General features: G+C 39.4%; 1 protein-coding gene across 3 annotated transcripts in view; it reads right to left on the reverse strand.

The window, feature by feature from the left end:
• Nucleotides 1–16,376, reverse strand: part of LOC137140967 (solute carrier family 12 member 7) — a 246,385-nt gene that overhangs the window by 92,159 nt on the left and 137,850 nt on the right. For all 3 annotated transcript variants that reach the window (XM_067529728.1, XM_067529736.1, XM_067529746.1), the window contains 5 exons: nt 15,567–15,665; nt 14,170–14,227; nt 10,593–10,767; nt 8,286–8,404; nt 3,600–3,698 (listed from right to left, as the gene is read on the reverse strand). In XM_067529728.1, the coding sequence (XP_067385829.1) occupies nt 3,600–3,698; nt 8,286–8,404; nt 10,593–10,767; nt 14,170–14,227; nt 15,567–15,665 (550 nt within the window). The remainder of the gene's footprint in view (nt 1–3,599; nt 3,699–8,285; nt 8,405–10,592; nt 10,768–14,169; nt 14,228–15,566; nt 15,666–16,376) is intronic.

Raw genomic sequence — 16,376 nt, forward strand, 5'->3', positions numbered from 1 at the left:
ATTTCACCCTCTTTTTGAAGAACTCTTGTACTTCCATGGTTTGCAGCAAGCCTTTGAAATTTGGCAAGTGGATTGTCCTGGAATCAAGGATATGCCTTTTGCTGGCTTCCAAAACATCTGTTTAGATTTGGCCAAGTTACAGGATGTCAAAAATCATAATTTCCCATCTGTATTTCACAAGGCAGTTTGTTTTTGATTTGTTGCCAAAAATCCCCCAAATTCCATTAACATTCTTGGTAAGCACACCTGGGCATCTCACTTCAGCAGTTCACACACAGAGCTGAGACTCCAGACAGGACATAAACAAGAAATTTTTTTTTCTCCCAATCAAAATACTCTTTGGCCTATGGGAAGATGCACCATGCTGTGAACCAGGGGACATCATAGGGAAAATTCTGGCCCTTTATTCTCATTGACTTTAATGGGACCAGGATTTCACCCTTTGAGTTGTAGACTCAATATTACAACTTGGTGTTAACAGTTCTGTGAACATCACAAACCTTATTAAAAAGCCTTTGCTCACAGTACAGAAAAGCCAGGAGCAGAATCCAGATCTCATATAGGGCAGATCTAAGCCTGAGCCACTTAGCGACACTATCCCTCAGAAAACTGCCAAATATATGTCCTTGGCTATGGTGTCTGTAAAAGTGAGCTACTTCAGCATGTGTAACTCTCTTTCAATATGTTATGTGTCCTCTTCCAGTAGTCGGTCAATAGAGGACAACAATCTTCTCATGCTTCCAGCTAAAGTCCTTTAGCTCAAGTGATAGTACTGCAGTACTAAAATTTAGGTTCCAAGCTCTGTAGTTGATTGATGGTTTTTTTTTTTGTTTGTTTTTTGTTTTTTGGTTGTTTTTTTTTTTTTTTGGGGGGGGGGGGGGGAAGGCGGGGGCGGTACAGTTTCATATAATTTTTTACATTTTATTAAAAAAATAAGGATGTTGGCTATATTAGTTTTGCAGCATTTATTTTTAATTATTACGTTTTGTTTGCTTTTGATTTTCAAATGAAAGAGAAGATGTGTAACAGTGGCCACTGCGGTCAGTGGGATCACCTTGCCACATGACAGGGTCATCCTGACCCATATCAGATCACTGGAAACAGGAAATTGAAAAAAAAAAAAAATAGCACTCCTGCATGTCACACTAACACTGCTTTAATTGTTATTATTGTGGAGGGAAGGAGTGATCCCTCTAATTAACTTGCCTAATACTTTCTATATATAAAAGATTCCTTTTTCTGAGAATCTCTAACATCTTCATTACTTTCATACGTTGCTACTAGTTGTGTGTTCCTCATTTTTTTGGGTTGCCCAACTTGAAACACCCAGGACCTGATTTTTCAGAAGTGGTGAGCACTCATCACTGCAACTATAGTCAATGAAAATCGTGGATACATAACAACACTGGTCGTAACAAAGTGCAGTCTGGAGGAATGTGCACAGAGTTGGGAGTCAATAAGTCTTCTGTTCTAATCCTGATTCTGTCACTGACTTAGGGTGTGGCAATTTCCCCCTCTTTAAAATGTAGATAATAATAATAATAATAATGATTACACAAGAGTCCTATGGGGAAAAATAATACACAAGATTATGTAATTAAAGGTTGCATCATAATGCATATACAAGTGGGGAAGAATTAACACAACCTTAATTCTGATATTTCCTAACTTTTGAGAATTTGGCTTTGCAAACTTAACATTCTTTTATCCTAATTTTTGGTCTGTAATTTCTTAGGTTTTTAAAAAAGAAAACTGGAAAAATATGCCATCATGTGGAATAATATTGACACAGACATGGGCCTTCAGCAGAGTTGGAACCTCTACATCTACAGCACAGATCTCTGCCCCTTGAGCTAATGAAGTAACTAACAGCAGTAGGAGGCTGTCATCCTTTTTGTGGACCAGTACTAGAGGGAGTTGATGCACACACTTTGCCAGTGGGTTTCACAGATACTTGCTGAGAATCTGCAAACTACTAGAGGATCCCACATAGTGCTAGTATAAAATTTGAGTAATAAAAATTTCAAATGATCTAATTCACACTTTCAAAAGATAGTAAAATGCTAAGTAAAAGAGAACCAATGTCAGGGAATAATTTAAGGAACTCTAATCTTCACATGTAACTGAAAAGGGTAGCACAGCATACATTCCAGATTCAGTTTGGGTGTTGACAAAGTATGTTTTGGAGTACAAATTTATAAGCCTCTTCTTGAAGTTTATAAAAGGATAAAAAGAAAAACATTTAGATCTGGTAGTTGAATCAAAACACCTATTCATCTTCAAAAGTACATGCACTACAGTTACCACCAATGTATATTCTACTTGGGCAACTGCACATGCACAACAGGTCACTTGCTCATGCCAACACCCAATTGGAGTACATATTTGAAACAACTGCATGAACAAATAGAGCACAAAGTTTAAAATCAGATTTCTAAATTACTTAAAGTTTAATGAGTCAATGAGAATGAGTTTATAGTCAATTCTATTGTTCTGGAATTATATATACTGCATTAATGTACTTATATGAGATGTTTTTAATATGACACTAATTAAATACTGAGTGCTTTCAGCTGCAACTGAAATTGATTGAAGCTGTGCTTTGAACATTAAAAGTACTGTAAAAATACTAGGTACTCTGAGAAACCAGACCTTAAACTTCTTAAATTAGGCACCCAAAATTAGCAGACACGTTTGATAACTTTGGCCTTAATCTCTTTCTCCCCATTCCTCATGTGCAAAATGGGAATAAACAATACCATCTAATGAAGAAAAATTCAGTAATGTTTGTGAAGCACTTGGATATTACAGAGACGGTACCGCAGACGCTCCAAGGAGGAAATAAATTATTTTGCATTTTTTTTGAGGGTTTGGATGGTGTGCATTAAATAGGGCCTGGGGCCACACATTGAATAATAATGACAGAAAGAAATATTGAATTAACTACTCATTCACTGCATGAGAAGGGGTCCTGTCAGTATTTGAGTTGTGCCAAAATAGTCCAGAACGCTGTTCTGGCACTTTTTTGAGCAGCCAGAAAGTGTTCTGGTGCTTCTTAAAACCATACAGCAAACACAAGTGCCTAGTGAAGAAGAGAAATCATGTAATGAAAGTGTGCGCAAATGAGTTAATGCATCCATTTTAAGTCCAAATTGACTATTATTTATATGGCAAAATCATGTGCTTGGCAACATCTTTTTGTAGAACTCAAGCAGCAGGTCCTGTACAAATGTAATTATGTATGTAAATGTGTAATTAAAGATTGTATAAGGAGCTGAATTAATGCTGCATAGAAGTGAGAATGGAAACCATAAAGTTGCTTTAACTACAGCATTATGTGTGTTCTTGTTCATAACTATTGTCTGTCTTGCTTCCATCTGCATCAAAATGACTGAAATCAAGAGGGGAAAATATTTTCCTAAACCCTCTCCTTTACTGTATTTTTTCCACTAGTGTTAATGTTGTGAATCTATAGATTGTTGAAAACAGTTTTGCTACTGAAAATGTCCAATTAATGCAAAACAAACAATAAACACAAACCAAAATTAGGCCATTAATTTTGCTCTTCCAAATAAGAAGTACATAAAAAGATTTCCTACCAGTGGTAATACTTGAAACGAGGTCTCCAGTTTGGAGTGCGTAAAAGAGTCTGCACTGCACAGGCCAAGTTCACAAACATATAGCACATTAGGAAAAACCTGCAGAGAAGGACAAATCTTTCAGATGAGAAATGAACTCTATAGTCTCACATACAAAATCTACTAAGAGGATAGGATACATAAATATATTTACAGAAAGTTTAGATTTATATAAGAACATGGGAATTACTAAGCGAGATCAAATCAGTGATTCATCTAATACACTATCCAGTCTCTGATAGTAGTTAGTACCAAATGTTTCATAAGAAGATGCAAGAAACATTGCAGCAGATAATAAAAAAATAGTCTATTAACATGGAAAGCTTCTTCCTATCTCCAATCAGTTAGAATTAGACTTATACCTTGAAACATGAAACAGGATTTATACCCTCATAAAACTTTTATAAAAAATCCTTGCTATTGTAACTGTAGGGTTTTTTGTTGTTGTTGCTGTTATTCATATAAACTCTCCAATCCTTTTTAAAGTTTTACTAATCTCTTGGTAGCATGTTATACTTTAGTGACTAAAAGTGGTGTGTTTTGTTAAAAAGTAATTTTTTTTTATGTTTTAAATTTAAATCCTTCAAATTTCACTGACTGTCCCTTTGGTCTTATATTTTAGAAAAGATTAATAGAAATGGCCAGTCTACATTCTCTGTAGCATTATTTCACATACTTTTTGCGTGTCCCTTTTTATTTCCCTTCTCCTCTCTAAAATATGGACAAATACCTGATTAAAGATATACCATAAAGAGTTCAGATCAAATAATTTAGTATCCTTTTTAGACAATGATCAGTCATTTTCTTGGAACTGTGTAGACAGAATTCTTTTGGTTTAAAGATGTCACGGCAGATAAGAGAAATTTTAAAAAGAGAAGTGCTATTGATGCACTTAACAGTTTTAAGGCAAGAGACCGCTCTGAATGCAGTAGCTATGATTGCTGGTATACTGCAAGGTTTAGTCTACCATACTGTAAATGTAAAACAAGCCCACATTTTATTACATTTTATTCATAGGTACTGAAATTACATGTAAAATAGGAAAGTAATTTGATATTAACAATATCTTAAAATACAGAAAACAGCTGCTTATTGCTATATTGTGGGACAATTTCTAAAGAAACTAACCTGATTGAAAGAAATATTAAAGAGGTTTTCAGGGTGAGTTATTGAGTTAAAAATGTTACATTACCACCTTCTAAGCCTATGATTTATTGTTTGAAAAGCTCTGTGTAGCTTGAACGTTTGTCTCTTTTAGCAACAGAAGTTGTTCCAGTAAAAGATATTACTTCACTCACCTTGCCTCTTTTATATCGTGGGACCAGCGCAGCTACAACACTGGAAATATACATTATACACTGAGGCACTCAGATACTACTACAGTAATCTGGGGTCATATAAGCACAATAGATGGATTGATTGCTCTTTTAACCATTTCCAACTTGTCAGCATCATTTTTAAGTGAGTACACTAGAAAGATGCTATTATTGTACCACTGTTCAAAAACAAAGGCAGCAAACCTGACTACAGAAACCAGAGGCATTTCGCTCCTCTGTACTGCAGGGAAAATACTAGCTTGCATTCTACTGAATAGACTCATTGCAAACATATCTGAAGAGAATCTACCAGAAGCGCAGTGTGGTTTCAGACCAGTTCATACTACTATGGATATGATTTTTGTCATAAGGCAGGTCCAGGAAAAATGTTTAGAGCAGAACATGTACCTGTATGCAGTCTTCATCGACTTGACCAAAGCTTCTGATACTGCCAACAGAGAGGGTCTATGGGCTATTCTACATAAACTGTGTTGCCCAACAAGGGTCATACAAATCATCCATCTGCTCCATGACCACATGACAGAGCAAGTGTTCTCCCATGATGACTCTTCTTATGCATTCTAAATCTCAAATGGAGTGAAGCAAGGCTGCGTACTTGTTCTAGTGCTGCTCAATCTGTCCTTTGCCTGTGTCCTCAGCCATGCCACAAGGGATTTGAATCGGGATATACACCCTCTATTGACTTGATGGCTTCCTCTTTGATCTTTGAAGACTTGGTGTTAAGACCAAGAAGCTGGAGAGACTTCTTGTTGAGGCACTTTTTGCAGATGACTGCACCTTGATGGCCCATAGACATGGCGACCATCAGGTCATCGTTGACAGGTTTTCTGAAGCATCCCAGCTCTTTGGCCTCACCATCAGTCTTGGTAAGACAGAGGTCTTGCTCCATCCAGCACCTCATTCCAATGTCCCAGCGCCAGCCATTTTCATCCAAGGCAGACAGCTGAAAAACGGGCATCAGTTCAAGTATTTTGGCAGCATCGCCTTGAGTGACAGTTCCCTTAATAAGGAAATTGCCTCCAGAATCAGGAAAGCCTGCCAGGACCTTGGCCACACTGACCAAAACTCCTTAACCAACACAACATTCGTCTCTCTACCAAACTGAAGATCTATAGTGCAGTGATTCTAACATCTCTCCTGTATGAATCTGAGACCTGGAATCTTTATAGGCAACACATTAAACAGCTTGAGCAATTTCACATGTCTCCCTCTGCTCAATAATGAACATTTGCTGGCAGTACAGAGCGACCAATACTTGAGAGAGCAACTACTACAAATATTGAGGAAATGATATTGAAAGCACAACTTAGGTAGACTGAACATGTCATCAGAATGGAAGATCACTGTCTCCAAAACCAGATATTGTATGGGGAGCTGAAGAAGGGCAAAAAAAAAAAGAAGGGTCATCCGTATAAACGCTTCAAAGATAACCTGAAGAGTACTCTTCAGTGGGCCTGCATCAATCTCAAAGAACTTGAGCAAATGGCTCAGTACAGGACTCACTGGCTGTCTCTGACAAGACTGGCATGTAACAGGTCTGAGCAGGATTGACGAAATCCTCTCCAGGCTGCAGGTGAAAGGCGCCATAGAGCCGCATCATCAAACATTATAGATATGGACTTCCCATGCCTTCAGTGTGGCCGATTCTGTGCATTAGGATTTCAGACTTCAGTCACGTGAGTAACCATAGATGAGAATTGCGATAATATTGTCATCATCATCACCACCAGAGATGGACTACCAACATATCAGAACTGGGCACAGTATGCCAATAAAGTCTCACTGATATCATAAAGGTAATACGACCTACCTACATCTACACCAAGTTTCCTTGCTTATATAACTGAGAAACAAACGCCATTTTTACTTGATGGGGGACTCTGTCCTGGGAAGCAGTGACTCTGAAAAAGATTTGGAGGTTGTGGTGGATAATCAGCTAAACCTGAGCTCCCAATGTGGTCAAAAAAGGGCTAATGTGATCCTGAGATTCATAAACAGCAGCAACAACAAAGAGGTTAATATTATCTCTGTGTATGGCACTGGGGCAACCATGGCTGGAATACTGTGTCCAGTTCAAGAAGGATATTGATAAATTGGAGACAGTCCAGAGAAGAACCATGATAATGATTGAAGGATTAGAAAACATGCCCTTTACTGATAGTGTCAAGGAGTTCAATCCGTTTATTTTAGCAAAGAGCTGGTTAAGGGCTAACTTGATTATAGTCTGTAATTACCTATGGGGAACAAATATCTAAATAATGGGCTCTTCAATCTAGCAGAGAAAAGTATAATATGATTCAATGGCTGGAAGTTGAAGCTAGACAAATTCAGACTAGAAATAAAGCATACACTTTTGACAGTGAGAGTAATTAACCACTGGAATAATTCACCAAGAGTCACGGTACTTTCTCCATCAGTGACAATTTCAAAATCAAGCCTGAATGTTTTTCTAAAAGATATGATCTAGGAATTATTTTGGGAAAGATCTATTGCGTGAATTATGCAGAAGATCAGACAGGATGATCACAATGATCCCTTCTGGCTTACCAATCTATGGAAGTATTGCATTTACTCATTTAGCTACTGAATCACCCAGAGAGCTCATTACTATCCACTATAACCTTTAAGTCCTTTTCAGACTCACTGCTTTTCCAAACAGCCTTCCATTCTATAAATGTGACCTACATTCTTGGTTCCCAGATGCATGACCTTGCATTTAAATGCATTAATATGCATTTTGTTCAAGTGAGCCCACGTAGACAATGTGACCCACATTGCTCTGTAGAATGGACCTGTTTCCATCATTATTGACCATTTCACCTATTTTCTGGCATCTGCAAACTTTTGCATCAATGATTTGGTATTTTCTTCCAGATCACTGGTAAACATATTCAGTAGCATTGGGACAAGAACAGATATCAGTGGGATCTCATTAAAAATTTCCTCACGAGAATCAGAATCCATAACCAGAATTAGTTTGTGAAATCTCTCATTTAGCCAGATTTAAGTCTATTTAATACTTTCTGTGTTGATTTCAGATAGTGCTAATTTTTTAATCCAAATGTTGTGTAGTACTAAATCAAATAACTTATAGAAGTCTATTTCAGTTAAGCACTGATTTAATTTTAGCATTAGCCTAAGGTTTTTATCATAATTTATCAGTCTAGATTCTCTTCAATTTAACTGAGTTTTACTAACAATAAGATCTGAAAAGTATTTCAAAGACAAGGAAAAAAAGTCTTGATAACTAAGTTAATTTCAACAATATAAAAAGCTTTTTAAAAATGTCAAGTTTCACATGCATACTTACATTGAAAGAATTGGTGCTACGCTATCCAATGAAGCTATGAGAATTCCTATCTCACAAATAAAAGCAGTGAGAAGCAATGCCCAGGTTGGTTCACCGTTTGCTTTTCCATGACCAAATACCTAATTCAATTAAAATGTTCAGTAAAATGAGTTAATCAGTCCAATATATAATTTTAAAAATACACTGAAGGGAAACCAACTTTAACAAAACCCATCACATTTAAACTGGTTAAAGTCATTTTTAAGTCATCTGAAATCCACATACATATGCAAATTCTCTTATATACTAAAAAGCAAATTTACATGAGTTAAGATTTGACATAGGAAAACAATTTTTTTAATAATACAAAATGCAAATTGCAGGGATGGGGAAGAGGAACAACATGATTTTTCTAAGCACAAGTCTGATTGTTGATACTGCCTTAAAGAAAGAAAACAAAAAACAAAGGAAACAGCACGGGAACCTACAAAGAAACCTACCGTAATCAGTAGAAGGAGCCCAGTTGCTGAGACATGGGATATGAGAGCGCTAATGGCCAAATCCACTGAGGTAATTTTATTCACAAAGTTGCTGGGGGTAGGAGGGACAAAAGTCTTCTCTCAAAGTTCCAAAGAATACACCCAGCAGTATATGTTCCCTCCTCTTCTCTTCACACAACCATAAGGATTAAACCCCTATTTTCTCCCCCAATGTTCCCTCCACCTGTTCTCCTTCTAAACATCCAGTTTCTCCTCCCTCTCATTCTCCACACCACACCTTTCCCTCCCCTTCCCTGTAGTGACCCTGCCTGACAGCCATGCTGCTCCCACTCTGCAGTGTGCACCCACTGCAGGCTGCATAGCAGGGAGGAAATGAGCTGAACCAACTGCACAGGAGACTTTTGGAAGCCTTCAGCCTGCACAGCAGAGGTTCACAAGAGGTTGCAATGCAGTTTATTCCAGCAGGAGGGGTACAACAGGAGTCTGCTGAGCTTGCTGCATAAAGCAGTCTCAGTTTCTCTTTTGCTCCCACACTGTTTGCTCCACCAGTCAAAGACTGGGGGCAGACAGAACAAAATGAAGACTGAAATTTTGGTCCTGAAGAAGAGCTCTGTGTAAGCTCAAAGTTTGTCTCTCTCACAAATAGAAGCTGGTCCCATAAGAGATATTACCTCACCCATCTTGTCTCTCTAATACCCTGCTTAGCAGGCACCCAGAATGCTGTAACAGCTATCACTTCTAGGTGGGCTTTTTCAGTGAACTCCAGGTATAGTGCCTTATGTCTTTCTAGATGATGACATTTTTTGTCCTTTGTTTTTATGAGTATGACGAGGCACAAATATGCATCCAGCAGGAGACCAAATATATGGAGCCCCTTAATAACTTGTTTTAGATCCCCTTCATCAAGGGTGAGGTTGCTGTTTTTGCAAGCTCTTCAAGATGGACTCCCAGTATTGCCCAGGCATTAGAGCGTCTGGGAGACTGTACTGTCTACACTTGCCGAACTATTCAACTCAAACAAAAGTTATATAATCTTCAACTCAGTCACAACCAGGCCTTGAAGTTCAGAGTTAATGACAAAACAGCAGGGAAATAGCTGTCATAATTTATCTAATTTACAGAATGAGTAAGAAGTTAAATTATTGCTCTCATCCCTTACTATAAGTGACTCCACAACAGTAACATGTAGCTCCACATCCAAATAAAAATTTACTCTGCCTGACCTCTAAATCCAGCCTGGAATCTGAAGTTAAATTATAGGTTATTTTCTGGCTTGTGCATTTCCACCAGTAAAAACTTCTGAGGGCCCAATTCTGCCTGAGTTTCATAGTGCACAACTTGATTGTTTGAAGAGTAAAGATAATGAAACTGCACAGACATACATAAGGGTAGAATGTGGTCTTCAACTGTAACCTGATTTACTTTTTTTTAATGCAATTAAAATCTAGCTCCAGCTCAAGGTATGTCCATACTGAAATCCAACATGTGACTTCAACTCAGGTTAACATACCCGCACTAACTGTGCAGCTGAGGTGGCATGGGCTTCAGTGCAGGCTCTATAAGGCCATTCAGAACCCTGTGGCTACCAACTCACATTGCTGAAGCCTGCACCACCGTATCTACACTGCTATTTTTAGCAATTCTAGCACAGGTATGTCTACCCTAGCTGCAATTACACCTTGGATTGCATTATAGACATACCCTCACTCTTTCATGGCTCTGCAGTGCTAACAGGAATAAAAATAATTAAAAACATATTTTTTCAACACTATAAATGCAATTTAAATGAAAATGGATTTAAAATACTGAAGAGAAAAAAGTAGCTCACTTGAAGAAATGGTATTATGCCATCTCTTGCAATAGCCTGCAACAGCCGGGGTGCACCCGTAAGACTCTGTAGACCAGCACCACATGTAGAGAAGAATGAACCAATTACAATTACCCATGGAGAAGGCCATGCCAAAGTACCAATAACCAGGTTTCCATTAACTGCTTCTCCAAACCTTGGGGAAAAGATTGAATAAATTAATGAGAAAGCAGTGAATGCTAAAGTGACAATTCTACTGTACTTCAATATGCATATTTCTAATTTTTTTAGCACTTAATAAATAATACACTACAAATTAAGGTTCTGTGTTTGGGTTTACCCAACCAATTTATCCTTTCTTATACTATTAAAGAATGGAGCAGCTAAGTTTTATAACACAACTGTGATTTAATAACTATTATTACTACATGTGTGTTTACAAGATATCACTTACCATTGTCTCTGGGCTCACTACACTACACAACAACAGTGTAGCAAGATATTTACTCATATACTCTGTATCCCTTGTGGATATTGCACTAATGACTATGTGATGAGAATAACAGCCATGACAGTAGAAGCCAGATTTTCAAAAGTCTATGCTGTTGAAAACCCTGTCATGCAGGTACATACAGAGACACAAATGGGAAATACATATGAATATTGTTTTCAAAGTAAATGGTTGATCACACAGTGTATGGCCATCAAAGGATGTATGAGAGTCAGTGGTGAGATAGTAGCATAAAATGGTGATAGAAGTGTACTGTCTATTTTTTACCATTGTTTAGATATGCTTGGGAAACTTGGGCATGTGCAAGCATGGAGGAACCTTGCAAGCAGTCCTTCACTAACTGTTGTTGGATTAAGAGTACAAAAGAGTCCAGTGGAGGGCAACAAAAATGATAAGGGGGCTGGAGCACATGACTTATGAGGAGAGGCTGAGGGAACAAGCCTTGTTTACTCTGCAAAAGGGAAGAATGAGGGGGGATTTGATAGCAGCCTTTAACTACCTGAAAGAGGGTTCTAGGGAGGATGGAACTAGGCTGTTCTCAGTGGTAGCAGATGACAGCACTAGGAGTAATGGTCTCAAGTTGCAGTGGGGGAGGTCTAGGTTGGATATTAGGAAAAACCTTTTCACTAGGGGGGTGGTGAAGCACTGCAATGGGTTACCTAGGGAGGTGGTAGAATCTCCATTCTGAGAGGTTTTTAAGGTTTGGCTTGACAAAGCCTTGGCTGGGATTATTTAGTTGGGGTTGGTCCTGCTTTGAGTAGGAGTTGGACTAGATGACCTCCTGAGGTCACTTCCAACCCTAATCTTCTATGATTAGATATTCAGGTTAAAGAAAAATTGCAAATGGGAGTGGGTTATTGTGATGGGAGGTGGGAGGGAGTGGTTAGAAAAAAGTGGTAATGTTATGATGGTTTTCTCTGAAGTAGAGGCAGAGGGAGTAAAGGGAGAAAACCCCTGGGGATGGCAAGCAAAATTAGCCAGTCAACTATATACATATGCCTTTAGCATGACACGCTGGCTGAGCCTGCAATTGTTGAAAAATGTCTAACAGGAGAATGTGCAAAGGAAATCAGCACTAGGAGCCAGGTGCTTTCATAACATAGCAACTGGTACCCAAGCTATTTCCAATGGTTTCTTGAGATAATTGATTCTGTCTCGCCTGTGTATCTGTGCATGAGTTCAGAGGGGGTTCAGTTAAGGTGTGAGAGTTTAGGAGAGTCTTAAGAAATGTGAGATGTCATCTAGCAAAGTCAAGGCAGTCTTTTAAAAAGTGGCACACTCATTTATAAAAACAATTTGCAGGTCACTTTTATTATTTGAAAATTATTAGTAAAAGATTATTTAGTAAAAATGCATTGTATCTAACCTATTATTTTTTTCATTTGTTTTCAGGCTTGACAGAGCAGTGGGCAGGGAAAAGAAAGAGGTAGAGCTAAGATCAACCAAGTTCCACCTTATTTCTTCTCAGGCCTGCAATGGCCAGGAGCAATAGAGACACAGCAAGAAGCAGAAAAGTCACAGAAGACACGGAAGTCAATTTTAAAAATCTTTGAATGCCCAAACCTTGGGTAACTCTTGTCAGTCCTCATTTTGAAGCTATACATGCACACGCAACTTTAAAAAACAAGTCACCTTCTGGATGTGCAGAAAAAGGCACATCAGATGGTGCCACTGCAGGCATACAACTGAGTTTCTGAAAATTCATTGCTACATGTCAAGGGAAATGCCAATATCTAACATTTAATGAAGCCATGCCCAGATTAAGGGTCACTGATTTTACATAGGAATAACTTCCATAGGTGGAGTACTGCAAGTGAGAATGTCCTGTTCCTGGTTCACTGGGAAAAGGCATCTGAAGTTTTTCATCCAAGAACAGGCACCAGGTCAAGACATAGTGAAAAGTGCCTATGTTCCTCCATTCAAGTTGGAATAACTGGGAGCAAGACCATTCACAGTCTTGTGATGAAGCGGAGAAACCAACCGCCAGCTCATCAGGAGTTAAGGAGAGCCTTTGGGCCCAACTAGCTCCACCCCGTTATGCCTGCAGTCAATGTCAGGCCTGGAGGGGAGAGAAAAGGAGAGAGCATGGCTCAGTTCAGGGCTGATGTGCGAAGAGCCAGGAGCTAGCACCTGAGAGGAAGGGCCACTAGCCTTGTCAGTCGAGGCAGCCACCAGGGAGCATGTTCTGTCTACCAGCCAAGGGAGACTGGAGGAGACCTAAGAGCTTCAGGCAACTGCAGCCCAGAGACACTGTGGGGTTCAGCTTCACCAAACTTATGCCTGACCTGCTTGAAGGAGCCTGGGACCACAGCAGGGTGCTACCCAAGATCTGTGAGAGGGTGCCACAAGAGGCAAACCACTTCATCAAATTGGACTATAGGGGCCATGCCACAAACTGAAGGGACAATGGTAGGAAGTAGCGCAGGGCAGTGGCTTTAAACTCCCTGTTCGGAGTGCCCCTTTTCAAAAGTCAACTCACACAGGGCCCTGGGCTGTGACCTGGTAGAGTGGGAGGATCCGGGTCCCCCTATCCCTAATGCTTGAAAGACTGAGGCACCTTGACCAGGGAAATAAGGGACTGGAAGTCAGAGACCAACCACTAGGCTGGCTGGCCCTCCAAGCAACCTGTTACAACTTTATAGATTATAATTAGTACCTTGAATTTCAGCAAGAAGGGAACTGGCAACCAGTGCACAGCACAGAACATAGGTGCAGTATGGTCTCAACATCATGCACTACATAAAAGGTGAGCTTCTGTGTTCTGCACTAGCCAATACACCGCTGTGATTTTCAAGTGGATCTCCAAGTGTTGTATTCAGAAACATAAGCATGCATAATTAAGGCTAGGTGTGTAATTGGCATATTTTCTGTATTTTTTCTTCTTCAACTTTGACTTGTCTGTTTTTATTAAAAGGATATTAGGAAATTAGGAAATTCTGCAATGTTGACTGTCAAATATTCACACACCATCTAAATTAAATGTCCAGAATTAAACCTATTCAAACATATTTTCATTCCAATAATCAATATTTATGAGCATACATAAAAATATACACTTAATAAAGATGGAAATTAAACATAACATACTTATCTCTTAATATCACACCTTCTATACATGCACCAAACAATACTATGCAGGATAGATCTGTTACTGAGATTGAAGGAAGATAAAAGCAGATTATACTGTAGTATATGGAGAAGAAATAAACTCCACAGTACTTAAGAATTTTTTTTTGTCTTCTTCCAACTGTGATATATAGCAAGGGCAGAGGGCAGTAAGAGAGTGGTCCTATTTGAGCTCCAGGGCATGGGTGGGCACATGCCTGCTCACAACTTAAAGCTCCTCCCCCAGCCTGAGGAGAGGAGCCACTGAGACTGGACTCAATTAATTATGGGCAGTAAGAGAGTGGTAGAAGGAGGTATGTAAGCCCCAGAATGCTCAGGGCTCTGTTCCCTGCAGAGTTATTAGAGGGCAATTAGGAGCATCTGAGGCCAATTAAGGCCCAGCCAGATGCCTGATAAAAACCCTCTGCTCCAGACAGATGGGGCACGAGCTGGAAGTGGAGGAGTGCAGTGTTGTGTGGAGGAGCAGAGAGGAGTTTGGAGAAAGGTATAGGGCCCAGGAGGGGGAAAGCTTGCTCAAGCAGACTGAGTTACTCCCCAGGCAGAGGGGCCTGAGTAAGGAAGCCTGGCGCAGGCAGTGAGGAGGCAGGGCATGAGGAGCTGAAAGGACAGAGGAGGGAAATTAGCTCAGGGGAAAATATTGCAGCCGTGAATACAGCACCAGCAGCACATAGCTTCTATTCATAGGGCTCCTGGGCTGGGACCCGGAGGAGCAGGCAGACCTGCGTCCCTACTCCTCCACTTCCCACAGGGCCATGCCAGGGGGACCGTTTCTCTCCCCCCAGGAGACAGGGTAACTGGTGATGCTCTGGCCTACTACAAGAGGCAAAAGCGCTAGACCCACTAGGGCGAGGCTGGCAGTTTGCCACACAGCTTTGTCACAAAAATAAGATATATGTGTACACATACAAGTTTAGGGATAAATATTTTCTCATATTTTAAGTAACTTTAAGAGATCCAAAATTTGGCATTTAATAAAAGAATATCTGGAAGACCTAATTTTGTAATGCTGTATAGCATTAGTTTCTTCCCGTTAGTTCACGCACTATCACATTTTCAAATAGCCACACCAATAAGGCCAAAATAAAGGTAATTTACTGCTTAGAGCAGGGTAATTTCAGGATCCTGGATTATCCTCCCCTAATAGCATAAATTTTAATTTGTAATTTGGGGAATCAATAGAAAATATTTAGGATTTCTTTCAGCTTAGATTTTGTTTTACTGCTGGTAAGTTTTAAGCTCAACAAACTTCAATGATTTCCCAATGAAACTTCAAAGCAAAATCCTAAAGCATGTATACTTCCACCTGAATAGTATTTAATGGATGAAAGAAAATAATTAAATCACATTACAAAGGATACAGATAAAGGATGTAGTTGAAATAGCTAAAATTGTTCCAGTAGGAATAGATTTCTGAGCATCCCTAAGGTCTCCAGATCTGTTTGAACCTGCCATAATACCTAGAAACAAGAATAAAACCCAAATTTACACCATAAAAGCAATGAATACTGATTTCCTTATGAAAAATAATTTTAATACAATATTTATGTTTACCAACAATCCAAAAACTGATATAATCGAGGAAACATTTAATATTCCATTGGCAGACTACAGAACGTATGGTCAGTTTAAACTTGCCTTGCTTCAGAAATTTGAACTGATATACAAATTATATAAAAGGAAATTTCAGGGGACTTAGAAAATGGGTGATACAGATGATTCTTCTGAAGTTGCACCATAATGATTCTTCTGAAGTTGCACCATAAATCAGGAACTACATAAGAAAATGGAGTAGTGTGAAAACTGTTCATAGGGCCTATGAGCTAATGAGACTTGAGTAGTTTTAATACCATATGCCTATATATGCCCTAAAATCTGGGTTAATAGACTGAAAGCCCCGAGATGTGTACACAGACAAAAACTGTCTGATGAATACACAGACAGGATGCCTTGGGCTGATCGGAAATATAAGAGGGAATATTAGGAGATTGCGGGATCAAGCCCAAGCAGAGGTATGCATCAAGGGGGTTAGAACCTACTACAGCAGAAGGGAGACCACCCCAGAGGGACCCCAGGGGCGAGGGGAGAAGTGGTGCCACATCTGTCACACACTGGCTCATCTCTCCTGGGATTGCCCAGTCTGTACACCGAAGGTGGAGGTGGAGGGGCTG

Source organism: Emydura macquarii, unplaced genomic scaffold, assembly GCF_026122565.2.
Source record: "Emydura macquarii macquarii isolate MOO-44397 ecotype Brisbane River unplaced genomic scaffold, CSIRO-AGI_Emac_v2 contig_320, whole genome shotgun sequence".
NCBI classification, from domain to species: Eukaryota; Metazoa; Chordata; order Testudines; family Chelidae; genus Emydura; species Emydura macquarii.